Source organism: Telopea speciosissima, chromosome 2, assembly GCF_018873765.1.
Source record: "Telopea speciosissima isolate NSW1024214 ecotype Mountain lineage chromosome 2, Tspe_v1, whole genome shotgun sequence".
Lineage (NCBI taxonomy): Eukaryota > Viridiplantae > Streptophyta > Magnoliopsida > Proteales > Proteaceae > Telopea > Telopea speciosissima.
The window spans coordinates 12,093,266-12,121,040 of NC_057917.1; the positions used below are offsets into that span (position 1 = coordinate 12,093,266).

General features: G+C 39.0%; 3 protein-coding genes and 1 non-coding gene across 4 annotated transcripts in view; 3 read left to right on the forward strand and 1 right to left on the reverse strand.

Annotated features, from left to right (window-relative positions):
• LOC122652209 (protein BTR1) overlaps window positions 1-3,234 on the forward strand; it is a 30,176-nt gene extending 26,942 nt beyond the window's left edge. The window contains exons 6-8 of the mRNA XM_043845889.1: window positions 2,341-2,436; window positions 2,512-2,573; window positions 2,661-3,234. Coding sequence (XP_043701824.1) covers window positions 2,341-2,436; window positions 2,512-2,573; window positions 2,661-2,748 — 246 coding nt within the window. The 3' untranslated portion in view covers window positions 2,749-3,234. The remainder of the gene's footprint in view (window positions 1-2,340; window positions 2,437-2,511; window positions 2,574-2,660) is intronic.
• A 1,828-nt stretch (window positions 3,235-5,062) lies between these two features.
• On the forward strand, window positions 5,063-5,147 carry LOC122653322. The gene has a single exon (XR_006331757.1). It is a non-coding gene; the product is annotated as a small nucleolar RNA snoR77Y (small nucleolar RNA).
• Window positions 5,148-14,454: 9,307 nt separating this feature from the next.
• LOC122650452 lies at window positions 14,455-16,758 on the forward strand. The gene is made up of 2 exons (XM_043843866.1): window positions 14,455-15,127; window positions 16,646-16,758. Exons 1-2 carry the CDS (start codon window positions 14,455-14,457, stop codon window positions 16,756-16,758), a joined length of 786 nt encoding a protein of 261 aa, XP_043699801.1.
• A 1,237-nt stretch (window positions 16,759-17,995) lies between these two features.
• LOC122650453 (protein SENSITIVE TO PROTON RHIZOTOXICITY 2-like) lies at window positions 17,996-19,216 on the reverse strand. The gene has a single exon (XM_043843867.1). The coding sequence runs from the start codon at window positions 19,214-19,216 to the stop codon at window positions 17,996-17,998; it is 1,221 nt and encodes a 406-aa protein (XP_043699802.1).
• Window positions 19,217-27,775: the final 8,559 nt, after the last annotated feature.

The window sequence follows — 27,775 nt, forward strand, 5'->3', positions numbered from 1 at the left end:
TACAAAAGGGGTTTAGATATAATAAGTAGGGGTTGACTTGGAATGGAGTTTAAATAAGGAACAAAACGGAATTAATAAAGTAGGAAAGGGCAGTTTCTGAAAAAATCTCTAAAAGGGGGTAATATCGTATGGAGGGGGCGGGGGTTTGTCTTCAACGTCCCAATCGTAACCAAGAGGCGGATGAGCAGAAATAAGAAAGAGAACTCCTTCAACTTCTGTTGGGCCTGAGATATCAGTCGAAAGTTTGCAACTCAACTATCGACTCCAACCCATCATGGTTTACAGTATCAACCTATGTGAGTTAATTCGTGTTTAAAACGTGAATAAAACGCCGAACCCTTTTTTTGGCGTTTAAAACACGACTTCCCGTATTATTCCCAAAGAGTCGGGCAAAAACGTGAACGGCTAAAGGAAGAGTTCTAAAAGCGTTTAGAATGCGTATCCGTTTTTTGAATTAAAAAAAAAGGGTAACTACAAAACCTATTTCAAAAGCCCATTTTCCAAAATCCCATTTCAAAAGCTATTTTCAAAAAGCCGATTTCCAAAACCACTTCTCCTTCACTCTATTCGTTCAAAAAACAAACCATTTCAATTCCCAACGACCCAACCCCTCACTTCGCCCCAAAAATCAATTAAGAAAGACCTACAGATTCAGTACCTTCCTTTGTATTTCCAAAGTGTACTGATTACCGACAGGATACATGCTTCTAAAAAAAAAAATTCCATAATTAAAAGTAAGTTACTAAAACCGTAAAACAAGCATGTTGAGTGTTTTTTTTTATATACTTAAAACTAGAGGTAATTATTGACCAAATTATGCCTATATATTGCCCTTTTTTTTTGGTACTGTATTGTTCAAATTTAAACGTTTAAAATGCGTATTGTCCGTTTTTGTTCTTTTGTCGTTCTTGACGTATTTGACCGCCCCGTTCAAGTTTTGATCCGTTTAAAACACGTCCGTTCCGAACACCTTTTTTTTGCTGTTCCCGTTTTAACTAACGGAGGTATCAACTAAGTGAGTATTTAATCCGTGAAACCAGACCAGGCAAATGTCACAGTTGCAAATTTCTTCAAAGGCAAGGGAAGCTTTTGGGTATGAGTCTTTAAGGTCTGAATTGCTCTAGGGTGATGAATCAATGCCCCAAAACTCAGGGTGAACAGGTTTATATCGATGGAGTTCCTTGTTCTTTCCAGATCAGAATTCAACCGACAGGTTTGAAATACAGATTATAAAAGATAAAGAATAGTAAGGGAGGAAAGAGAGAAGAATAAGAATGAAAGAAAGGAAGGAGAGAGAGAGAGAGCTCACAACCAGCCAACGGGCCTCGCAACAGTCTACTGCAACTCAAACTTTTAATTCATTCATCTAAATGCAATTTCTCCATTGTATTACAGCAATATAAAGAAAAAAACTTCTTTACATGATAATAGAAACCAACTCAAAATAGAAACTAAACGCACTAGGGAATAACTCAAATATAGAAACAACCAAATAAGTCCTACGTAGTCTACCCACAAATAAAAATAAAATAAACTAAAGATTGCATCCTATGTAGTCTAGAAGCCCTTGCCAGACCAGAAAACTTGTTTATGACCGGTTCTTGGTTTGGGCCTCTAAAGTGGGTCATGTCTGTCCAGTCAGGCTAGAGCAACTGTATCAGCGAAGTAACTTCACTTCTTTACTTTGTCTAAAATGCAGATTATGTGTTTGTATTAGGACCAAAATACATGAGTTACTAGGGTTTAGGAACTACAGTGTGCATGTTTGGCTAAACTACTGCTTTTTAATTTCCAGAAGCCAGCTCTGGGCCTCTGGCACACACAATTCCTTTAAAATCCGCGCAGCGAAAAGCTTAACCAAATATTCACATTCAATCAGAAGCTATAATGGTTTGTCTTAAAATTACTCATCTTTAAGGTGTTTCTTTGTTTTCAGTTCTCCATAAACTGTGAAGCTTAGCCAACAAGAGCATTTTGTTTGGTCTCTTTACCACCACAAGCTGGAGAAGCCCAGAAAAGAGAAGGGGATGGTGTGAGATTCTCAATCTTGAGGTGGTAAAAACTCCAAACCAAATGTTTTTGGAGGGTCATCCTTTTCAATCCCCCATAATCACTTGAACTTGAGAAGCTTAGCCAAACATGCACATTGAATCAGAAGCTATAATGGTTATCCTTAGAAGTACTTGTCTTTAAATTGTTTCTTTGTTTTTAAAACAAATAGTTTGACCTTGTAAGAGGGAGGAAAAGAAGAAAGGGGAAAAAACAGCTGTTGTTATCTCTTGATGTCATTTTTGCATTTTGATGTTAGTGGTAAACAAAAGGCCTTTTGCTGGATTTCAGGATGATCGAGGCAATTCTGTGACAATTGGTGTCGCAGATGAGCATATTGGTGTTGTTGTTGGTCGTGGTGGAAGGACTATAATGGAGATTAGTCAGGTATGGAGAAGTAAAATGATCTCCACTTGGATACATTGCTTTGTGCAAGTGATAAACGGGGTATATTGTCTGCAGGTTAGTGGGGCCAGAATCAAAATATCAGATCGAGGGGATTTCATGTCTGGCACCTCTGACAGGTATAGAAGGGAACTCCTTAATACGACATAATCTACATCCTTGCAGCTTACTTGGATTTCTGTCTAATTACTACTTCCCTTTCTCAGGAAAGTGACAATCTCAGGGTCACAGGGAGCAATCCGTGCTGCCGAAGCTATGATTATGCAGAAGGTTGCTTCTGCTGCAGAGATTTGATGGGTGCATATTTCATAGCTCTGTAGTTCTACTTCATTATTTTTCCCCTCCCTTTTTCCTTCATTATTGGCATTCATTAGTGGACATGGGGCTTAAGATTCTTTTATATGTGACTTTGGGGAATGGGGACTGTCTGTATATGTTCTCCTCTGATAGATAAAGTCTGAAATCTTTTATAGGAAGAAAGAAGAACAAAGAGTTCAAATGGTGGAAGAAGAAAAAGGGAAAAGTTTCAAAATGATTACATTGTAGATCTTTCATTGATGAAATTTGTGGGCATTTCTCTCTTGGATTAGGGTACATCTAGCTTGTTATGGAATATAAAAAGATTTAAGAGTTTCCGTTGAAAAGACTTTATAAAGCGGCTTCTTTCAGTACTTTCATTTAATGTAATTGTTGTTGGCATATTCCCTTTTGTACAATTTGAGCTTCTGAGATTTTCTGGTGGTATATTTAGATAAATAGTGATCATATCTTTTGCTTTGGACAATTTCCTAATTTTTTGGCTGTCAAAACTCCTTTCTTCGGTTTATATATTTACATGGGTATCCTTTTTTATGTGTAATACATGCTAATTTCATATTGTTGTGTGAACACTTAACAAAGGCTAGTTGTGCTAGTCACGTTTTTTGATGATACAGATATATATATGATTGGATCCATTTGGTATGCCGTGATTACCTTTTCATGCCTCTTTAAGTTTTCCTGAATGTATTCATTCATGATAGGAGATTATCCTTCTTGAGCCCGACACTCTTTAACATCCTTGACACCTCATCCCAGCTATACTCATTTTGTTTTTAAATTGTTTCTTTATTGCTTAATTTTCAGCTCTGTAGTGTTGCTGGTGTTTTTTGCCTCCTTGCATAACGTTGTAATATTTAGTTGGGAAAAGGCTCTAAGGCGATCGCGATGGGTACACTAGCATCCTCTCTCTATGTACGAAACCCTTTGTCATTCTTCATTGCTACACTAACCTATGCTGCTTGCTCAGAGAACCCTCTCCCTGTTTAGTTTTAATTCAACAGTAGTGTTGATTACACTAGAAAGCACCTCCTTGTGATTTTATTACATTATCTTAAATTTCTTGATCCTTATTCCTAATTTAATCCAAGTTGAAGGATCAATCACAGGAAAGTGTTCTTTTTTCCCTCGTTTTCAATCATCATAAAGACGTACTGCATCACGTAAATTTCTACTCAATTCATCCTTATCCAATCCGGGTGGGTACCCACATTATAAGTGGAGACCTCCATTTCTTCTCCAAGTGCATCCTTAAAATGGTATTGCGGAAGATACATTCTTGACTAGGGTGCAACTGGGCGCGTTTGAGCTTGATTGAATCTTTGAAGGTCCGGGCACAGCCTGGGGTACGTTGGCCTTGTGCATCGGGGCTGGTATATGGCTTTAGCCCAAGCCCAGATCATCAGTTTTTGGGCTGGGCCGATTGGGCCCAGGCTTTTAATGGAATAGGCTGGGCACGCCATCAGGGTGGCCAGCATGTGTCATCTTCTCTGTTTCCCTTTTGAATGGAATGTTGCCAGTGGTTACAACTCTACTCTTTCTGTAACTCCGCATAACAATGAAGAGTCTACACTGGAAGATGGATCGAACATTGGCCACATTCCCAATGTCGAAAGCTAAGTCAGAATGGAATGCCAGAGAATCTCTAGGCCATACCCACTTGCTAGTTCGATAGAAGTGACACGTATGCAGTTGAGAACTTTGGGACTAGGCAAGATGGTAGGCATCAAAGGGACCTTTATCCGCTGCTGTAATTGGAGTGCTGCTGTGCGCATCGTGCGGCGCAACAGCAGCCATGTGTGCACAGTGGGGCCTGCTGTGCACACATGACCGCTGCTGCGCTGCACGATGCGCACAACAACGCTCCAATTACAGCAGCAGATAAAAATTCCATTAAAGTGGGCACGCCTAGGGTTTTGTTTGCGACACCTCCACGGGTGATTTCTTCTCTACCCAAGGATATATTTAATGTTTCCTTTTGTCTTGCAAATTGTCTCCCTTAGCCAGGAAGGCTCCGTATGGTAACGCTTCTGGTTTTTTTTTTTTTTTTTTTGTGTTTTTGGGTCCAATACACTTTTATGTGTTTCTGTGTTTTTTGAGCGCTTCTGGGTCCTGAAATGCTATATGGTAACTCTGGAAAAAAAATGTTTCTAAAGTTTAGAAGAAACAAAAATCTGTATGGGTTGCACTTAACAGAATCGTTTCTATTGTTTACCAAAAATTATGTAATTGCCACTTACACCATGGCTTTTATATATATATATTTTAATTTTAATCTGTTTATTGGTTGAAGCCTATGATGATATTATTTGATTTTTTGTTGGAATGACCGTCTGAATTTTCCTTTGATGTTAAGTGGCAATCTGAGGCTTCTTTGTGTTTCCTCTCCCTATGTTCCCTTTCTCTTATTTATTTGAGGAAGTTCTTAAAGAGTATAAGACTGCAACAGAAGCCAAGAATGGAATTTTAAGAGGAAAGAACCCAATAATGGAAAACTTTGTTTGTTGGTTTCATTACTGCCATTGTTGAAATTTCAATCCAAGCGTGAATAGAAAGATGCAAAATTTACCTTATTATTACATCAGATCCTACAAAGCCTAGATCAAATGCTTTACAATGCTTGAGAAATGAGAACCCACTCAATGATAGTGTGACAAAATTACAGAAGAAGCAATGGTCGCCTAGAAGTCCTCAAAAAACTGGTCATTCTCAACTCCCACTGAGAACCTTCACTAGAACTCCAGTTCACAGGACAGAGCTTGCTTGGTGACCTAGTTGTGGATTTGCTATGTGGGTGGAATGAACCTGTTGAGATTGAAAGGCAAAGTGTAGAACTCCTCATTTCTGTTGTCCCAATGAAGTTCAAACAATGAAGAAGTACTGTAGAATTTTTCCTGGACAAAGAGAATATATAGCACTGGACTTCATTTGTCATCTTTATAATTCTTGTAGGTCAGATTAGTACAAACAAATACCAATAATCCAAGTAAACAGTGTTAATCTTTACCTACCTATACTCTGTTGCAAAACCTACAAACTAATTGAAAAAAAAAGTGAGTTTTAGGAAATTAAATTAGAAATGAATTTAAAGAAAAAAATTAAGTGCAAGTTCTTACTATAAAGCCTACAATATCCGGATTTCAAAAATTGTATCAGCCATTCAAATATATAAACTGGTAAATTAAGGCATTCTCTAGCAATTTATAATAAATTCTTACTTACAACATCTGGGAGGATGAAAAATCGAATAAAAAATTCCTCTGCAGACGAAGTCGCAGGTGGAGTTAAGGGAAAGATAGAGAGTTTGGCTAGGATAGCAATTAATGTGAAACCATGAGAGTTCAAACCCCATAACCATTTCATGGTGTATCTCTGAAAAAGACCGAGAAGAAACTCGAACACGATAGCAGAGAAAGAGGGCGAGAGCAAGAGGTTAGAGAGAAGATGAAGAGGGCGAGGGCGAGGGAGGGAGAGAGAGAAGATGGAGAGGGCAAGAGCGAGGGCGAGGGCGAGGGAGAGAGAGAAGAAGGAGAGGGCAAGGGCGAGGGCGATGGTCGCCGTTCTTGCGCAGAAGAGGTGAGAATGAGAGTGTTTTGTTTGAGGTTTTAGGCAAAAACACACCCCATTGTTATGTTTTGATGCCAATTTTCACTTTTGCCCTCGTTAACTTAAAGTGAAGCTCATGTTTCTCCGAAAATTTGAAGAAATGCTTCTCTCAGGTGAGAAACATCAATTTGGTGTTTTGCAAATGTATACTAAAAGTGTGTCAAGTTTTCAATTCGTTTCAAAAAAACAAAAAATCAAACCGGGTATACCATTCAGATTTTAACATGTTTCTGTTTCAAAAAAGCGAAAACACACCAAAAACACTAAAAAGAACACTACCATACTGAGCCGAAGACTCTGTCATTGGCATGTAAGACAGTATGGTCATACCCCACTCCTTGGTTTTTGGTACTTTGTATCTACTTTGTGTATCTCATGCCATTTACCTAAATGAATTTTTGTTTACAAAAAAATAATAAAAAAAAAAGATCTCAAATACAAAGTGTTATATTTTATAAAAATGAAGTTCCAAAATACCTTAGTGTGTTTCCAGTTTTGTTCGACATTGATCGATTTTTACCGATGTTGATATTTTCGTTGTGTCTCTTGAAGGGACACATCCCTTGGGAAAGGTGTCTCCAAGGGGTCTAATGTGGATTTTTTCATTTTGTCTCTTGAAGGGACACATCCCTTGGAAAGGGTGTCTCCAAGGGGTCCTTCACCTCTATATATAAAGGATGTTTTTGGACACTTTGTGAGTGATTTACAAGTGTTGTTACACATTCTCTTTTATCATGTTTTTCTCAAGTTTTCTTTCTTGTTTTATTGTTTTGAGAGGCCCTGTTATTCCATTCCTGTTATTGACCGAGCACAATTAGAACGTGTTTTGACGGAGCTTAGTAAACGAGTGCAACGACTACTGGAGGGGCCACAGACTGTTTTATCTTAGAGGCTGATTCACAAGAACCTGTTTACACCATAGGGGCGTCTACAGTCTGAAGGACAATGTCTATTGATACGACTCAGTCCCTTAAGTTTCTCAACATAATTTCAGGTTTGTGATGTTATATTTGGTGCTTGAGTTGTCGACATCAACCTTGGTTTGTCTACAAATCAGATAAGTAATCTTAACCCCTTGTTACATGCATTTTCATGTATGATTTGGATGATATATTTCCTACACAAAGTGAGTGGACTGAGAGCCTATGGTTGGCTGGCCTAGGAATCTCATTTTTTTTTTTAAAGTATCTTGATTTTTGCCTTAACATTTCACTAACCATGTGACCAGCCTAGGAAATTTGATACTTGCCCAACTTGTGACCAACCTAGGAGCCTCATATGAACTTGGCTAAGAATACGGTTTGTGACCAATAGTAAATGAGAGGATCATCTTCCATTAGCTGAGCGTGGACATAGGGGTGGCGAATCGACAATGGGCCATATTTGGTTAACCATTTGCCCCATTTTTTAGGAGTAATCTTGGGACCCTGTGTTTTGTTAGAATGTATTAGTGTGAAGTTTAATGATACCGCTGGAGAAGCCCTAACCATTCGTTCCTCCGTGTTGGAAGCAGTCTTGGAAGGATATGAGTGTGTGATTTCCTATCTTCAAAAAGGAATCACAACGTCTCCTCTTCATTTGAGGTGTATCTTGGAGGATATTATTCATCTTACTTCTTCTTCTTCTTCTTCCATTTTTTTTTTTTTAATGCTTGTAATTTCACCTTAATTCCAAGGGAGTACAACAGTTTGGTTGACTCCTTGGCGAATAATGCCCTATCTAACATGTACAATGGTGGGCCTAGTTCCGATCCATGGCTACTTGAGTTACGTAATTCACAACCATGAGCTCTCACGTTTTCAATAAATGATTTTCTTTTACAAAAAAAAAAAAAAAAAAAAAGAAAGAATATATTAATGTCTTGTGCCTATAGAATAGGCTGTTGACTGCGATGATGCCAAATCAAAAATTTCAACCATTAAATCAATCATCGAATACATTAAGATATTCGGACATAATGGAAACAAGTAGGGCTTAGAGTTTTCTCTTTGTAGCACAAGCCCATCACCTCCAAAGGAATACTTCACTTGAACCTTTTGTTTTTTTGTGATGGAAATAAAAATATATAAAACTATGCAAAAGAAGGATACAAGGATATAACAGGATTATTATCCTCAAAGTTACACCATTTAAAGTCTATACTAGTAAAATTTTCAGTGAGCTCGGCTAATTTTAGATAGCTTTTTACAAGATTCCAAGGGAGTAGAGTGAAGTTTGTTGGGTGAAAAAAGTCATAAGAAGTTTTTGTTATAAAACCAAATTTGCTTGATTCTAATATTTGACTTCATTGCATATTTGCATCCTTGGTTTAGTCCAAAAAGCTCAGCTTCCATTGTGTCCTGGGTTGATAGGCTACCTGCATCAGTTAGCATATTCTGACCATCTAGCAAAACGTAAAAAATCCACTTTGTTATTCTAAGGGCTGGTTCGTGTATTCCTGTGCCAATTAAACCAAGAAATTGCATTTTAAAATTAGCAACTAATATACATATATCATAGGATCAGCCTTGGAAGTGCCATGCATAATTTGTTTCTTACAGACCAAATAAAATAGCAAGTAGTAATACAAACAGAGATAAACCAAATTGAAGATTGTTTATCAAGGCCTGTAGAGCTGAGAATAGAAGCACAGAGATAAGTGAAGGAAGGGGCGGAGAGATGCTCAGTTCTCAATCCAATGGGGTCAGAAGACCAGACACGCTTAGTCCAATCACATGATAAGAAAAGGTGTCAAAGTGATTCATCGTTATAGCTACAGAAAGGACATGTAGGCTCGACGGACATCCATTTCGATAAAGAAGCTCTGATAGATAGTCCTGCATTTAAAACACACCAAAATAATATTTTAAATTGAGGATGAATATTAATTTTCCAAAAAATTTTCCAACATCTGGATATTATGGGACTAGAAGAAATAGATGGTGATTATTACTTCACTTGAACTTGAAATGACACAAGGAGGTATTCGTCGAATAACAATTGCACGAGAAAAACAGCAGCGAACGATCTCTCAGTACTGTCTAGGGTTCAAAATCCTAACTCACAACCAATGAAGGAAGAGAAGATAAAAGATGTGAAGAGGAGAGAGAATCCAAATTGTCGGCAGCATCCCCCCTGGATCCAGATCCTCTACTGCCGAGCTGCTCGGCAGGACCGTTCTGCCCAGACACGGTGCTGCACGTAATGACCGCCTTACCCCCACTCGGGCAAGGCATTTGGGCAGGGGTAAGGCGGACATTGCGCGCAACACCGTGTCTAGGCAGCTCGGCAGTAGAGGATCCAAATTGCATTCCCCCTCCCTTTAGCTGCTCTTTTATAATATTTTAGACCCAATTTCCTTGTAGCATTCTACAAACCAAGTTTGGGGGGGGGGATCTATTGGGTAATCCTACCAAAGTTCTCTAATGAGTCTGACTCATCTTTAGTAAATACAAATACGAGTCTACAAATATTTAGTTATGAGTGCAACTCAATCTAACTAAAAGTAAACTATTTACTTAAATAAAGTGTCTTTGAGCCTAAGGCGTTTTATATGCCCTCTTACATATAGATTGTTTTATGTTTTTTTTTCTCCTAAAAAAAAAAAAAATTTACTTTGTGAGAAGGTGTAGGAAATGGTGTAGGTTCAGATTATCCTTTCGCGTTTACTTATTAGTTAACCCTTGGATGGATATAACTAAAATCCCATTTAAGTGATAGAATTAATTACATTAGACCCTCCCCAGACCCTACTACACATGGGAGCCTTGTGCACTGGGACCTTTTTTTTTTTTAAAAAAAAAATTAATTACATTTTAGTCTTTCTACTTAACAATATCACATAACAGACTTATGAGCATGGAATAAATTACTATATTCATCCCCAAGCTACAGAATGAAGGCTAGTCTTCTCCGTCCCAAGGCCGGTACCGTCTGCAGAACAGTTCTTCTCAGGCGACTGGCGGCAGTTCTGGTGTCCCACGGATTTTTCGCATTCTCTTGGGACAGTTTCTCAAAATCAGATTCAATCCCTTCCTTCTCGGCAGGAAAATCTCCAGTCTCAATCAGTGAATATTTTGAACCCATATTCTTCTCAATCTCCCCAAACTTCACTCTACTTTCCTTCTGAGAATTATTCTCGGGAAGGGGTAAGATCCCAGCATGCTATAACTACTCCCCACGTGGAATCTTCCACTCAACCCATTTTAAATATTCCACCCTTGAACACCATCGTTCCCTCTCACCCCTCATACCCTCACATGCACCCTTCTGATTCTTCGAATAATCAGCTCCTTTCAATCCTTACCACCCTCCCCCAAACCCCGGAGTTGATGCATGCTTTATGAAATCTCCTCCCCCACCTGTCGGGCTGCACTTTGTCAAATCCAAACCCGAATATGCCTGCTGCCCAGCCGGTCCAACCCAGTAACCATAATCTGAGCTCTTCTCTCTCCTTCTCGGCCCAGCTTTCACCTATAGAGAAACGTATGCAGCCACCAACGAGACTGAGAAGCAGTGATATGTTCCCATTTGGTAGTACGGATGCTGAAATGAGTTTTGAAGAATCTGAGTCTACTGTGCCTTTTTTAAGGGATACACCCGTGGAAGCTGGAGAGCACCACCTCCACGGGAAGCAATGAAGTTCCTCGGCTGGAACTGTCAAGGGCTGGGGAGACCCGCGACAGTTCGTTCCTTGCTCAATCTCCTCAAAATGGAAAATCCGGAGGTTCTTTTTCTGATGGAGACTAAAAGTAGAAGAGAAGTTATTGAGAACCTTAAAAACAAAGGGCAGGTTCAAACACTGTACTATTGTTGATCCTGTTGGCACCTCAGGTGGTCTTGCTTTGCTGTGGAAGGATAATGTTACTCTCTCAGATATGTCGGCTGATACAAATTTCTTTGATGTGGAGATTGGTATGAAGGATATCCCGTCTTTCTTCCTTACTTGTGTGTACGGGGACCCTGTCAAGCACAAACGAAAAAATGTCTGGGATCATATTGCTGCGCTAAATCATCAGGGTAATAAATGGGTGTGCTTTGGGGACTTTAATTCCTACCTTGCTTGGCATGAGAAGGAAGGAGGATCGAGGAATTCTACGCATGATGGTGAGATTTTCAATGATTTTCTTCAGAGCTGTGGCTTGATGGATATGGGTTTCAATGGTCCTAGATTTACTTGGAACAATAAAAGATAAGGTGCAGCAAATATCAGGATCAGACTTGATCGCTCTCTGTGTAATTCGGCCTGGAGGCAAGCCTTTGATAATGCCTCGGTTTTTATTAGGTCGGCGGTTAGCTCAGACCATTGCCCTATTGTTGTAGACACTGATGGAGGAAGGGGTAGAGGAAGAAGACCTTTTTGTTTTGAGTCCATGTGGACTTTCCATGAGGAGTTTCAAAGTGTTGCTAAGAAGGCTTGGTCTATCCCAGCTACAGGTCCGATGGCAAAGCAAATCTCGAGGAGAACTAACCACTGCTGTGAGGTCTTCAAGAAGTGGAATTATGAAGTTTTTGGTAATATTTTTGAGAAACTAAAAGCTTTAAAGTCCCAGTTGGAGCAGGTTCAAGACCTTCCCCATTCTCTTTATTCCCAAGAGAAGGAATCTGAGTTGAGGAATTTTTTAGAGATTGAACTGAAAAAGGAGGAGGAATTTTGGGGCCAAAAATCCAGAGTTGATTGGTTAAAAGGAGGTGATAAAAATACGTCCTTCTTCCATGTGACCACTCTCCGTAGAAGGCATCGCAACAAGATTCTAAAATTGAAAGCAGCCAATGGTGTTTGGTCTTCTGATGAGAAAGAGGTAAATGATATCCTTTGTAATCATTTTAAAGCTCTGTTTTCCTCTGAGCCTATTAATAATAATGCTCTAGATTTGGTCTTGGGTGCGGTTCAGCCAGTTGTGAGTGAGAACCTCAATGATATCTTGTGCTCGGTTCCAAAAATGGAGGAAGTCCATGGTGCGCTCTTTAGAATGGCCCCCCTAAAGTCTCCTAGACCTGATGGTCTCTCCCCAGTTTTCTTTCAGAAAAATTGGGATTTGGTAAAAGAGGATTTGCTGGCTCTTGTTGTGGAATTCTTTAATACTGGGGTAATTCCAAGGGAATTAAATAAGACTTATATCTGCCTTATTCCAAAGGTTGATTCCCCTGAGAGTGCTGATCAGCTCCGGCCTATCAGCTTATGTAACATTACTTTTAAGGTCATTACAAAGCTGATTGCTGACCGCTTAAGTGGGGCCCTGGACCAGATTATTTCCCCTGCTCAGTCAGTCTTTATCCCAGACAGGCTTATCTCTGATAACATCCTGGTCGTCCATGAGGTCTTCCATTATATTAAGAAGCAGAAGAAAGGGAAGGGGAAATTTCTTGCTCTAAAGCTTGACATGCGTAAGGCATATGATAGGCTTGAGTGGAGCTTTATTGAAGGTATGCTACTAAAGCTGGGCTTCAGGGCATCGTGGGTCAGCCTTATTATGGAATGTATCACTTCTGTTTCTTATAATTTGTTGGTAAATGGTTGTGTTAAAAGGGCGATCTCCCCTTCTAGGGGTATTCAGCAAGGAGACCCGATCTCTCCTACTATCTTCATTCTGTGCTCCCAAGCACTGACTGTTGTAATTAATCAGGCTGAGAGTGCAGGTTTAATTAAGGGGGTAAGAGTTCGGAATAGAGGAGTCCCTGTCACTCATCTCCTCTTTGCTGACGACTGCCTTCTTTTTTCAAGGGTTGATTTACAGGAAGTTAACTGTCTGAAGGATTGCTTGGACTTGTCTTGTCAGGCTACAGGGTAGGCTATAAATCTGCAGAAGTCCAGCCTTACTTTTAGTCCTAATACCCATGATAGAATCAAGAGGTGGTTTTCAAGAATCTTGAAAGTAAAGCATGGGGATGGGCCGACAAAGTATTTGGGCCTGCCGACTCACTTTGGGGTGTCCAAGAAGGAAGTCTTTAATGATATCAAAGAAAAGACCTTAAGTCAGCTGTAAGGGTGGAAGGAAAAGTTGTTATCTCATGCAGGTAAGGAGATTTTATTGAAGTCTGCGGTCGTCCCTATGGCAAATTATGCCAGTTCCCACTTCAAGCTCCCAGCTTCTTTCCATGACTCGATTAGAAAGGCCTCCTCTCGTTTCTTCTGGGGGGGTGAGGAGGAGACACAGAAAATTCATTGGATGTCTTGGCATCGCTTGTGTAAGCTAGCCTAAGTTTAGAGGAGGTTTGGGCCTCAAGGATTCGAAACTTCAGAATCAAGCTTTGTTAGCAAAAGTTGCTTGGCGGTTATGGACTTCCCCGGATGCGAATTGGGCAAAATTTATAAAGTCTATCTATTACCCTCACTGTGATTTTTTGCATGCAAAGATTGGTAATCGCCCTTCTTGGGGCTGGAGAAGCATTCTTGTGGGCCGTGATGTGCTTTTGGAAGGATTAGTATGGAAAGTTGGAAATGGTTCGAAGATTGATATTTGGGATGACAAGTGGGTCCCTACCCTCCCAAATTCTAGGCTGCAATCCGTTAAACCGATTGGTTGTAACCTCTCAGTTGTGGAAGATTTAATTGATCCGGTTACTTGAAAATGGAGGTTGAGCTTTTTAAATTCGATTCTTCAGCTGGCAAAAGTGAAGGCCATTTCTCAGATTCCCCTTTCTTTATTCGCTGGAGATGATAAGCAGGTCTGGGCAGCTTCTAAAGGAGGGCAATTTTCAGTCAAATCGGCCTACTGTATGCTTGCGCAGAAGGAGGAGGAAGTTATCTGGGCTAAGGCCTCTTCTTCTAGATCTCGGTCTTGGGATCACATTGAGGATTCGGTTTGGCATAGGATTTGGGCAATTCAGTCTCTGCCAAAAATTAAAAACTTCCTCTGGAGGGCAGTCAATGAAGCTATAGCCACTGGTTCGGGTCTTCAGGCTAGGTAGATTCATGTTGATCCTAACTGTGGTAGGTGTGGTGCTCGTAGTGAATCAGGTGATCACATGTTGTTAGACTGTCCGTTTGCTCGAAGTGTGTGGTTTGGTTCTTCACTTCAGTTCTCCCCCCCTAGTGTTAATCCTAGGCTGGCTGATTGGATCAAAGGGTGCAAAATATGGTTTCGGCAAGACAAGATGGTGGCTCGTGAGTCCCTTTCTAAGGCCTCTTTTATATGCTTGTACCTGTGGCGAGCTCACAATGACCTCACATTTGGTAGGAAGGAGTGGACTCCTTTGGAAGTTATCCAAGTGGCGAATAAAGCGTTCCTGGAGTTTTCCTCGGCAAATCAGGTTCTTGGTTCCAGCCATACTGATGTCTCTATTGGCTTCTCTCACCTTAGCAAGTGGGTTTCACCGCCGGTGGGTAATGTCAAGGTGAACTGTGACGCTACTTTACCTTCCGATAAGTCTAAAGGTGGAGTTGGAGTGATTTTCAGAGACCATTCTGGTTTCCCTCTTTTGGCTCGGTCCTTCCCTTCCTGCTTTAGTTCCATTATTCAGGGTGAAGTTTTAGCCATCCGTGGTGCTTTGACTATCGCCTTGGAGATGGGTTACGAGGATATTATGGTTGAAACTGATAACAGGGATGCGTTTCTTATGGTGGAAGGAAAGAAGACCCCCTTGTGGGAGGTAGAAGATCTTGTTGCTGATGTGCAGCGTCTGGTCCCTTCTTTCTCTTCTGTGGTTTTTTCTTGTGTTCCTAGGGCTATGAATATGGTTGTAGATGCCCTAGCAAGGAAGGCCCTGTCACTTGTGTGTGTGACGGATTGGCCACATTCCATTCAGTGGCTTCACGAGCTCTGTGCGAGTGAAGTCACTAGTTGTACACACTCCCCCCCTCAATAAATCTCCTCTTTACCAAAAAAAAATAAAATAAAATCATAATCTGTTGAAAAAACATAATTAGTTAGAGAATCTCAATCATTGATTGGACGTTAAATTTTTTATGAAACTCTTTTAAAAACCTAAAATATAGGATATTAACATATTTTAAAAAGCTTTTTGTAAACCATTTATAAAATTACCTCTACCACCGAGCTAGGAATTTGGTCCAATCAATGTGAGATATTTCTTTCAAGATATTAACCCTTTTTAAGGAATGGATTCCGTGTTGAGTGTCACTTCCTTTCACAGACAAATATTGTGGATCCAGCAAACTAATGTATAGCTAGTAGAGGCATCGACCTTTAGTACACCAAAACACACAAAGTCTAACAACATCAATAATGAAATCTCAGGTGGGGATTAAATTAATAGTCATAGAGAGTCTTGTTCCAAAACCATAGTCAGCAAAACGGGAACAACAAAAAAATGGAAATGAACGGTACGAGTTTTAAACAGTAAAAAATGCAAACGGATGGTTAAATAAAACGGTTAAAAAAAAATAGAGAACGGTAAAAAACGGAAAGCGGACGACTTGGGATTTAAACGTTTATATTAAAAAAAAAAAAGGGAACCAAAATAACGACACTATTCTCATATAATTGAGGAATTTTTATTTGAAATACATGCTTCTAATGTTCAAAACAATTGTAATATCAAAAATTAATCCATATATATTTAACCTATTGTAAGTTCCAAGATTTGTCAGCTAATATCATCCAATATCAATTCCCATTGGCCAATTCATACACCATTATGTCCAAAGTTGAGCATTGTGGCTTGGCTATGGTGTTGCTCATTGTTGTTAACACAGCCAACACACTCATGGAGTGATGCATGTTTAGTTGGAGTTGGAAGTCTTCGCTTTAGAAACCCTTTTCAGTAGATGCATCAGTTTGTAGCTCAATTTTGGGGTCCATGCGTTGACCTTGAATTGAAGGTGATATATATAATGAGAAATGTAGTCCTTCGAGTCATCTTTACATCGGTGAAAGAATCAGGTCGATCGGAGTTCCAGTTGAGAGAGAGAGAGAGAGAGAGAGAGAGAGAGAGTCAATTAATTAAGTCAAATTGTTCAACAAGTCCAAGGTCTTAAAAAATGAAAATGTGTTTTAAATGCATTTAAAACGAGAATGCTCGCCGCCGTTTGCCATTTTTTCTCATATGTTTGGGAAACATACGACAAATATGTTTAAAGCAGTAAAAAATGGGAAGGTGTTTAAAACAGAGTTTTAACAACGTTTTTGCCTACAGTGTCCAAAACAACTGACAATAATCCATACAATTACAACTCTCAAGATGATCCAATTTGATAGACATACAATATGAATACTCACCTTGTACTTTTAAATTAAATTTTTTAAAATACACAAGGTAACAACCATAATCGCCCAAAATGAAATATGCAAATGAATTTAATTTAATTTAATTTTTCCATCTGCAGGAAAAAAAATCTCATCTCGTGGTCAACATTATGTAAACAGAAAATTGTGGCTCGCTGGTCCACTGAGTCAAGAGTACAAAGCTCTGGCTGATGCCTCAGTAGAACTCACTTGATTACAATCTCTATTCATTGAGCTTGGATTCCCATTACAGTGTCCTCCCATTTTATGGTGTGACAATGCTGACGCTACGTATCTTTCAGCCAACCCTATCTTCGTGCTCGCACCAAGCATGTGAAGATCAACGTTCATTTCGTGTAGAAGGTGGGGCGTGGCAAGTTAATCATCAATTTCATTTCCACAACTAATCAGATAGCAGACATCACGAGGTTCCAACTTCTTCATTTCAAGATCCGTCCCCAAGGACCTTCAACTTGAGGGGGGTGTATTGAGCCTTATTATCTATTCTTATCACCTGAGAGATTGAGTTTTACTTTGATTAGGCTTGGTAGGTTTCTTGTACAATGAAGGAGACTTATGTACGTTGTTGGTTAGTTTGGGTTTCTTAACCGAAAACATGTATTCATTAGAAATACAACAACTCCTCCACTTTTAGGGTGAGAGAGCAATACAATCAACTTATTCTTCTCATTCCAGGGTCAGTTTATGTTGAACTCTTTATAGTTAAGGATGTAAACGGACCGGATGTGATCGGATCTGGATATTTCCTGCCTGGATACAGATACCCCTAAACCGATACACGGATGCGAATCAAATTCAGATTTTTGACGTACTATCCGTTTACATCTCTGACTTATGTAACCCAGACCTTCCTCCCCCCAACAGATATGATTCACTCTCAATCCATGTTTTAGTCTCACAATTCTCATTTCCTCATTCTTTAGAACTTGTTGAATCTTTAAAAACCCTCTATATCATTAATTGGATATCTCTTCAGATCGGATAATTTTTTTTTTTGGATTATTCGAATAAAAATTCGAATACCCCTAAATGAATACGGATGCGAATTGAATTCGAATTTTCAGGTACCCGTTTACATCCCTATTTATAGTATTATTTCCTTTACTGAATGAAATTTATGTTTATCCAGAAAAAAAAAAACAAAATTGTAATAATTAAATTTGAGTAGTTCAATGTTGCTCGGAAGTTACTGCAAAGAAGATCTTTATAATGCATCTAATAGAGAGAAGAACTGCACAAACTAAAATTTTCTTTCTTTTCTTTTATTGCATCTGATTAGTTGGAATTGTACATCAAAACTAAACTGAAAAAAAAAAAAAAAAAAATTACAGCAGAAGGAAGGAAGTCACTCAACAAACATAAAAATTTGGAAGAAATTAAATCTGAAGGCAATTTTTTTTCTTCTATTTGCCAATCCAATTCAGATTGTTCTAATGCAATAGAATCGCGTGGTGATCGATATTTTGAGATTTCGTAAACGAAGAATTCGCAGCTGGAGTATGTCCAGTGAACAAAGCAACATGACCCATGAGCTTATCTTTCCTAGAGAAAGTAGTTCCACATGAACACTGCCATTTTTGTTCACCACAATGCTTCTCATGAGTCCTAAGATCAGATAACACAGAAAATTGCTTCTGATTACATCTATTACAAACATACATCTTAGGGCAATGACTTCTCTTGTAATGATTCTTTGCACAAATCATGGATTTCAATGGCTGAAACTTAGCATGATTTTTGTTCCATCTACAACCTTCCTGTGGACATGAATATTTCCTAGGTAATCTCATAGTAGAAAACCCTTTACCACCTTCTCCTTCACCACTATTCTTTAAAGGATTACTTAAAGCTGCACTAGACTTATACTTATCTCCATGTGCTCTCATATGCATCCTTAGATTTGCATCTCTCTTAAATCCCTTACCACAAACTTGACAATAATGTGTGTATTTAGCCAATAAATCTGCTGCATCTAACTCAATTACATCATATGGGTAACCACCATTTGGCAATTCCATTTCTAGGGCACCCCCCTCACTGTTTTTGCTTCTAATGTTGTTTTTGGTTGTGGTGGTGGTGGTGGTGTTAATATTATCATTGTTGCTGTGACTATTATTACTACTACCACTATTATTATTATGATCATAGCTATCAGCATACCAGTCAAGATGTTGTTCATGTGTGAAGAAACAACCTCTGGCACCGGCGGCGCCGCCATCCCCTGCCTCTTCTTCTCCCAATTGAGCATCATGGGTGTTGTTATTCTGTGGTAATATTCCACCATTAGGATTAGGATTAACCTTGATGACCGGAGCACCAACCGCGGCGAGTTGTTGACAATTGAACATCATAGAAGAAGCAGTAACCATAATTTCTTGACTCAGAGTACCCATACTTGCTATAGCAATTGATGATGATGATTCAGGTTGATGATGATCAGGAGGAGATATAAGAACAGCAGCTAGTGATTGTACCTGATGAACCTTGTCTTTAAGGATAGAAAGACTGTATAGGAATGCGCCGGAGTGGGTCTCTGCACCAGCACTAGCTGCCTCCATTGAAGCAGCTGATACACTATCATCTGTCATTCCATACATTTGGAATCCTTGTGAGTTACCACCTTGGAAACATGGAGTGGCCCCTGCAATCATTTTCTTGATCTCCTTCTCCTTCCACCTTCCTTTCTCTCTCAAAAGGTTTGGGAAGAAAAATGAAGCTTTCTAATGTCTATTATTCCCTTTTGTAAGATAGAAACTAAAACAGAGGATGGACATGTTTTGTATTTGGTAGTGAAAGAGGAAGAAATTAAGAAGAAAAGGGAGAGACAGAGAGAGAGAGAGAGAGATAAAGAATTAATAGGTCAACTCTAAGCATGCCATATCTAAATCTAAGCATCCCCAAGTGAAACTCCCTCAAATGTCACCAATCCCAAATAAGATTTCTAATAAGGTTTTTATTAAAATTTGGGATTTGGAGGAGAAGTTAGAATAATAAATTATAAGTTTGGGTTTGGACTTTTGGAGAAATATATGTAGAGCCAGTCAACCAATCAAATTTTGACACAACATCCAACCTTATTAAGTTTGGTAAAAATTCCATGTAAGGTCAATTTTGTTAACAGCTAACAACTGATATATTTATTATGAATTAACTTCAAAAAATTAAGAAAGGGAAAGAATGAGAAAGAAAGAAGAAATAGATAATAAATTGTTTGGAATTTTAATTTATTGTATGTCTTGGTACATGCTGGACATTCTGGACAGTCTTATATTTGAAAAAACAATTTTTATTTATTTTTTTAGGGCGTCAATCTTCACGCATGAGTAAGACAAGTTGACAACTCCCTCACGTCTATTCGTTAATTGTTTCATTCATAGGAGTTGAAAAATCTAATAAGGTGGATTTTGCTTAATTTTAGTTTTATGGTACGTTCTTGAGGATAACTACTAGTAGTGGGCCATAAGATAACTGCTCTTCTTATTCCATTCAGATTCCACACCATCCATTCATGAACTTAAGAAATTTGAGATCGTGGGTCAGCTATATTTAACACATCTAATCATTTAGAACTATTTATTGATCTTAAGTTGTTCTACATTCATTAATAAAATAAAAAAGACGTACACAGTGCTCGAGCCTCCTGCCACTGTGTGGTCTTGAGAGGATCATAATGTATGCAATCTTACCCCTGCTTTCACAAAGAGGCAAGTCACATTCATCTTAAATCAAAATTGGTTGATGGGTTGACGGAGAAAATGTGATCGCAATTGGGTGCTTTGCACCACAATATCACCCCTCGCAGATGGGTGGAAGCAAGAGCTGTGCATAGAGCAAATGGCCAATCCAAGATAGAGATTTTGTTGAGGGTACGCTGTGTCGCATGTATTCCCTCGATTGTATTTGTGGGTTGATTCCGAAGGGCTGTTAAAAGATTGTAGGATTCAAGACTCAGAGAAATTAGCCCACCTTGGGTGCTATTTTCATTATTGGGGCTACAACGAATTAACGTGTCTATGTGAGGGTTCAGAGGTAGTGGTAGCCCTTGAGGAAGTTTTTGTAGGACTATATGGGTATTTCGGTAAACTACTTGTACAAGGTTGCACTATAAAGTTGTAGCAAGGGTTCTTTCTCTGTAATAGATCTGAGGGAGGTGTGAGGACGAGCAACTGTAACCCAATTCTCTACTAACAGTGAAGTAGCTCTCATCTCATTACGAGGAATTTTTTTTGGGGGCTATATGAGAGTTTTGGTAAGCTATTTGTATTTTGTTAGGCTATATGGGTATTTTGGTAAACTACTTGTATAGTGTTTCACTATAAAGTTGTAGCAATGGATAATCTCTCTAATTGATCTGAGAGAGGTGTGAGGATGAGCAGTTGTGACCCTATTCTCCATTAACAGTGAAGTAGGTCTTATCTCATTGTGAGGAATTTTTTTTAGGGGCTATGAGTATTTTAGTAAGCTATTTGTAATTTTTTTTAGGGCTATATGAGTATTTTGGTAAACTACTTGTATTTTTTTTTTAAGGTCTATTTGATAAATTACTTGTATAAGATTTCATTATAAAGATGTAGCAAGAGTTCTTTCTCTAATCGATCTGAGAGAAATGTGAGGACAAACGACTATAACCCTATTATCCATTGATAGTGAAATAAATCTCACCTTACCATAAAGAAAAATATTTTAGGCTACATAGGTATTTTGATAAACTACTTGTATAGGGTTTCACGAAGATCATTTCTCTGTAAGAGTGGTTGTTACCCTATTCTCCATTAACGATGAAGTAACTAGATCTTATCTCAACCTTGTCAAATCACACGTAAATCCTTATGTGCTTTGTATGATTTTTGCTTGTGATTACCATTCTTTCTTCATCATCATTCTAAGGTTCACGTTTTTCTACATGGGTGGTAAGAATTTCCTGCAGTTAATTAGTGAGGGAGTCACAGAAGACGTATAGATCAAAAACTTATGAATGCATGAGACACTAAATAAGGTATAAAATCAAGGGTGAATTGGAATTGGAATGCCTTCTTACCTCATCAGTGTCTACAAAACTCATCCAAAGAAGCGGCTAGAAAAACCTCTTAAAAAGTTTCTCAATCAGACCTCATTGCTTCTGTAACATTACATCTAATCACCACCTCATAGCAGCTACTGTGACATCACATCTAATCATATATTAAAGTTTATTTATTTATTGAAAATTTACCTCTCTCTACCTCCTACAATGGTCAAGAATCAAGATCTTAGATGTGTTTAGATGGGCTAGTGAGGTGGCGTCACAGTCGTCCTTTTGGATTAATATTTTATACTATTTATGTGCAACACGGCCGGCTCTGTGAGGTTATTAAAACCCATTATTTTAAGGCGGCTGTTTCTTGCATCCATCATCCTCTAACGTAACTTAACCCTCTAATCCTATTAGGATCGTCTCCAGAGAGTAGGGAACGTTCAGGACGCTGTCAGCCATTGGACTATGTCGCACATATCTTTAGATGTGCATTGAGATGTGTGTGACACAACTCAGCCGCTGGATGTCCCCTGATAGAACCCTGGTTGCTCGCCTCCTTGGAGACGAGCTCAATTCAATCAAATATTGTGAAAACTTAAAAGATATCTCCAGTCAGGAAAAGAATCTTATCAACCCTTAAAAAGATAGATACTTGTATCTGGTTTTGTATTGGTGTTTTATGCTTGTGATCCAAAGTCCTGGTAGCTTGGGAGCTAGATATATCGCAATTGCTTTCCTAGACATGGTCATTGGTTTTGCTTCTGAAGGGCTGGTGTGAACAAAGACGAGAGCCGTAAAAACCTCCACCTGTGGCTGCGCATACCTCGTCTGTAGGAAATCTGAATAGCCATGAAGACTTGGCCATTAGTGATTATTAGTCATCAAAATCATTTGGATGATGATTGTTTTTTGTTGTTTGCTTTGAAAATGAAATATTGCTCTACTTCGGGCTGTTGCCATGTCCTGGTTCTACTAGAATCTTGGTTTCTTGTTTTAGGGGTTTGATTAGAATTTATTCTTAGGACTTGGGTAGAATTCATTTTCGAAAGTTAGTCTTTAAAAGTGGGTACTAATCTGATGTGAGATTATTTTTTCGTCTTTCGTACGGGAATTCAAACAATCTCCCTTTTCTTGAAGGCACGTCGGATTCCCACGCCTTGGCTCTACCATGATCTTGGTCTCGTCATAGCCTAGTCTTGACACAACCTTGGTTTTGATACCACTTGTTAGGGATTTGGGTATAATTGATTCTCAAAGGATAGCCTAAGGAGAGGGTGCCCGAGTATCTATAATAGTGGGATTATTATTTTCGCCTTCCATGTGGAACCCAACAATCTCCTCCTCCATGCGGGGCATCCAAGATCTTCTCTGAGTTCAACCACGTCAGCACCCGCGTGAAAAGGGGGACAGATCAGGATCACAGGAGAATGTTGGATTATCGATGAATAAGGCAACAATCCCACATAAGAACTTGAGCACCCTATCCTTAACAACTGCTTTTAAGGATGAGTTCTACCCTATAATGTCCCCAACATTAACGACTGTTGTAGGTTCAAGAGATTCCAATAAGGGAACCTTTATAATGGTTCTGACTTCAAACCCACTGTTGCTGCCAAGATTTTCCTCTCACAGTCCGGATCCGTCCTGCACATAGTAGAACCAGAAGGCAGAGCGGGTGAGCGCCTTGGAATAGGTTCTTGGGGAGGGGGGAGGGGGGAGGGGGGAGGGAGGAACTCTCCAATGCCTAAGTTAGATCTCAGAACAAAACAACAATTAATAGGGCCGGAGACGGAAAATTTGATTCCAGGGTCTCAAGGTCTAAGCCAATGGAACCATAATAGGAGTCTTACCCTCTCTCTCTCTCTCTTCTGTCTTCTTATTTATATGACGTTGTCTCTAATGTCCTTCCTCCCCTTAGGATTGTGTATGCCTCAAGTTAGATGAGAGATCCGAGTGGGAGCCGTTAATCGAATTTATCAGTACTTGAACTGGTATTGTCAGTGATTATACCCTTAGTAAGCCACGTATAAAGTTCCTTACGCATGATTCCAATGTAAGGCCATGATTGAGGGTCCAACCGGGCTGTTGTTTCTTATTTTCTAAACCATTCTCTGATTCAGCTGTGTTACACATGTCTTCATGCTATTGGAGATTGGATTCTGTGTATATATATCACCCACATTCATGGAAGTGGCAATCTTGCAGCCTTGATTAACCTTTTAATGAATTTTCTTTAATTTCATGGGGTTCTCCTGTTGGATTATAGAATATGGCCCACTTTGCTGGTTGTGAAAGTGAAGCCAATGGAATCCCAATCATATAAAAGATCCGACCAATTTTCTATTCTATTCTCTTAACTTTGCGTGGAGAGCTGCAGAGATGCCATGGCTGCGTCAATTCCATTTCCATCACCCTTTTTATTTCTATATAATTGATTTTCAACGGCAATAGAAGTTGGTGTAATAACACCTGTAAGCCTGTAACTGTAACCCGAGCCGTGTCGTTCGTTTGGGGGACCATCACCTTTCAATTCTGGCCTTGTGGGGCGGGCTAGGACTTCAACTGTCTGTTTTTTGAAAGTCACACATAGAGTTTTTGATAAGAAATTTGCAGTTAGTATCAACTGTCAACTATTTTTTTTTTAGTGATCAACTATGAACTATCACCTTCCGAAAAGGAAGGGTAGTTAAGAGAGAGGGAGTTGATGGGGCATTTACTGTTTATTTAAGCTCCCTAATGCCTGCCTAATGGGGTCTGTCAAGGATTGAGATTAAAGAAAGTTATTAAGTTTGACCTGAGTAAGAAATTAAGTGTCAAAGGAATGGTTTGAAGAATCGGTATCGGATCGGCTGGATTGGTGTATTCATATTCGATATTGATTTTTTATGAATCCTGTATCGGTGGATCGGTACGGACATCGGTAAAATTGTAAAATAAATTCATTTTCTTAAAGGAAACATAGATATTTCTGTCCGATATGGACCGATATCGATATCAATTACTAAAACCCTGGTCGAAGGAAGACCAATACCCCACCTTAGGGCCAAAGTCCTCATTAATAAGGTCTTTCAATGTTGGAGCCTTAAAACCTCAATACTTATAACACTAACAAAATAGGGAAAGAGAACGCTACTTGATCACGTGCAGCACGAGGTTCCAACGCTTAACTATAGGACTGTGCAAAATGACAGTCATGCCTTTAGAAATTTTCTCCTTTCAATGGGGTGCGGCAGTCATTTCACACAATCCTGTGCCCTGTGTCTAGGCTTGTCAACCGGTACGATTTTGGTAATACGGTACGGTTTTGATACGGTACCAAAAATAGGTACCCAATACCGATACCGTACCATACCGTTTAGGAGTCCTATTTTCAATACCGCAACCATACCGCTATGGTACGGTATAAAAATGATATACAAAATGGTATGCATACGGTACGGTTTTGGTACGGTGTAAAAACGATATGCATACGATACGGTTTCGGTACAGTGTGAAAACGGTATGCATACGGTACAAAAATGGTATAAATTCGATTTTTAAAAAAAATGGTATAAAAATAATATAGATTCGAAAAAAGAAAAAAATTAAAATGGTAAGGGAATACTCCATTGTCCATCAACAACTAATTTTTCCGTAGTCCATACCTTCCTCCCTCATGGAAGATCTGTTCCTTTGGGTAGAATTGCTTTGATTGATTCTTCTAGGGATTTCAGAATCTAGACTTTACAGATATAACCTTGACCTCCCTAAACCAGTGATGAACTTCCCATGTTTGGAACATTTATAACGAAAGAGGGAAGGAAAGAGAATCAACTGGGAATGTGGTGGCAGTGATTGGGAGGTAACTGAGAAACTGTTGTGAACACGTCTTTCCATTCAAAGTTTCAAACCCTTAACTACAATATCTTTAGAACTGATGAATGATAAGAAATGGGCTATTAGAGAATCAAGATTTACAGTAATACGAAGCCAGAGAGAGCGAGAGACATGGATTAAAAAGATTTAAACAAGCCAGGAGATTTGAACCACAGGGTACTGAAATTCGTGGGATACCAGGGCAACTGGAAAGATGCTCTCCTTCCTTGAGATGAAGATGTTCAATCTTCAAAATAAAACCCAGATCCAGTAAGACGAAGCCAGAGAGAGCGAGCGAGCGACAGAGGAAGATAGAGAGAGCGAGAGAGATTCATTGTGATGTAAACTTTCTCTGGCCTTCAGCTTTCTCTCTCTCCCTCTCTCTCAAAATTAGAGAAAATTATCCTACTGATTCAGTGTATCAAGCCAACCTCAAAACCCTAATCTTCTCCAAAAGCCATTTCTGGGTTTCTCAACAATCATGAGTTTCCGATAATGGAGTCGTTTTGATCGCCCCTGTGCATGGATGAAGGTAGCTTCAATGGTATGTTCATTTATTTATTTATTTTTTAATTTTAGTTTTTCTTGACGTCCATTAATTCTTCTGTTTGAGCAAGAATTTCTTTCCACTTCCGTCTTCTGAAAGTCGAAAGCGTGAGAGGTTAAGCCGTTAAGGAATTAGGGATTTAGAAGGGTCTTAGGAGTTAGGAATTGATTTTACAAATATACCCCCCAAAAAGGGTACGATTTCGGTATGATTTAGGTATAACGCTACGGTAACGGTACATACCGAGGGTATTGTACTCAATACCGAGGGTATTGTATTCAATACCGATACCATACCGTACCGTGGTCAATACCGTATCATACCGTTTTTACAACGGTGCGGTTTGATATGATTTTATACGGGCGGTTTCGGTTTTGATTCCAAATTGACACCCTTATCTGTGTCTAAGCGTAGGGGCTACGCGTGACATGTGACACCCGACACCCAACCAGGTAGCGTTCTTTCTCTCAGCAAAATATTATGCCGACTTTTTTTGGACTTGCCAAAGTGCTTTGTCTAGTCGGAAAATTCAGGAGTGTTATCCAAAAGTGACCACCCTTGGTTTTGCCAATATGACCCAAATACCACTCTTTTTTGTGTGAAATGACAATAATATTCACAATCTTGAGCAAAATATCTTGCCCCAATCTTATCGAAATAACCATATTAGTATAGGGAGAAAGTTCTCTGTTTGGGAGTCTGGCCTACGCCAACACTCTCATGAGTCAATCTCTCTCCTCTCCATATGAAAAGATACATCTGCCCCCTTGTTTTGAGGAGGGGAGAGATAGACATATGGGAGTGTTAAACGGTCCGGTTTATGTTAAATGATTTGGTTCAGTTCGGTTTTGACTGCTTGAGGGTAGAAATCGTAACCAAACCGGTCTCATAATCAAAACCTGGACCGTTCAGTAAACGGTTTTTAAATAGTTTCGATTAAATGGTTCTATACGGTTTTACACGGTTTCGGTTAGATGGTTCTATACACATTTACTACTCTATTTACAACTACTAGTTATTAGTTAATAGTTATTATTTATTACTTACTAAGTTATTAGTTTTTTTTTTTTTTTTTTTTTGAGAAAGGAAATCATAATTTTGTTAGGTTTTTAAACGGTTAGACAGTTTGGTTATAATCGATTTTAATTGGATTATACGGTTTGAAACCATTGGATTAATCGATCTAAACCGAACCAAACCGATTGAATAAACGGTGTCATTTCTAAAACCATAACCGGACCATTTAACTAAACGGTTTGTCGTTTTGGTTTAAATGGTTCGATCAGATTTCGATAAACAATTTTGATTTGGTTTTGACACCCTTAGGCAACGCTCTCAAACAGAAAACTACTTCTCCTTAGTATATTACCCATTTTTTTTAAAATGACCAGTTTGCCTTGTTTTTTCCTAGTATGACCATGATACCCCAATTTTGGGCAAAATAAGTTGAATACCTCTATTTTAAGGGAAAATGACTAGAATACCCTCCATTTTGGGCAAAATAATTAAAATACCCCTAATTTTGGGCAAAATCCTTTAGATTTGGCAAAACAACCACAATACCCTGGAATTTCAAAATGACCAAGATTACCTACCTCTTAAAGATTAAATTTTCCATAACATAACAAGATATTATTGTGATAAATTTTCCAATACCCTCCTATGGTCCTCCAATACCATGCAACACTCCAGACTTCGACACTTTCATCTGATTTCACCACCCTTGAATGAAGTTATGGAAATCCAAACTATTGAGGAAAATTTTGGAAAATTTCTTAATATTACAGTTTGGAT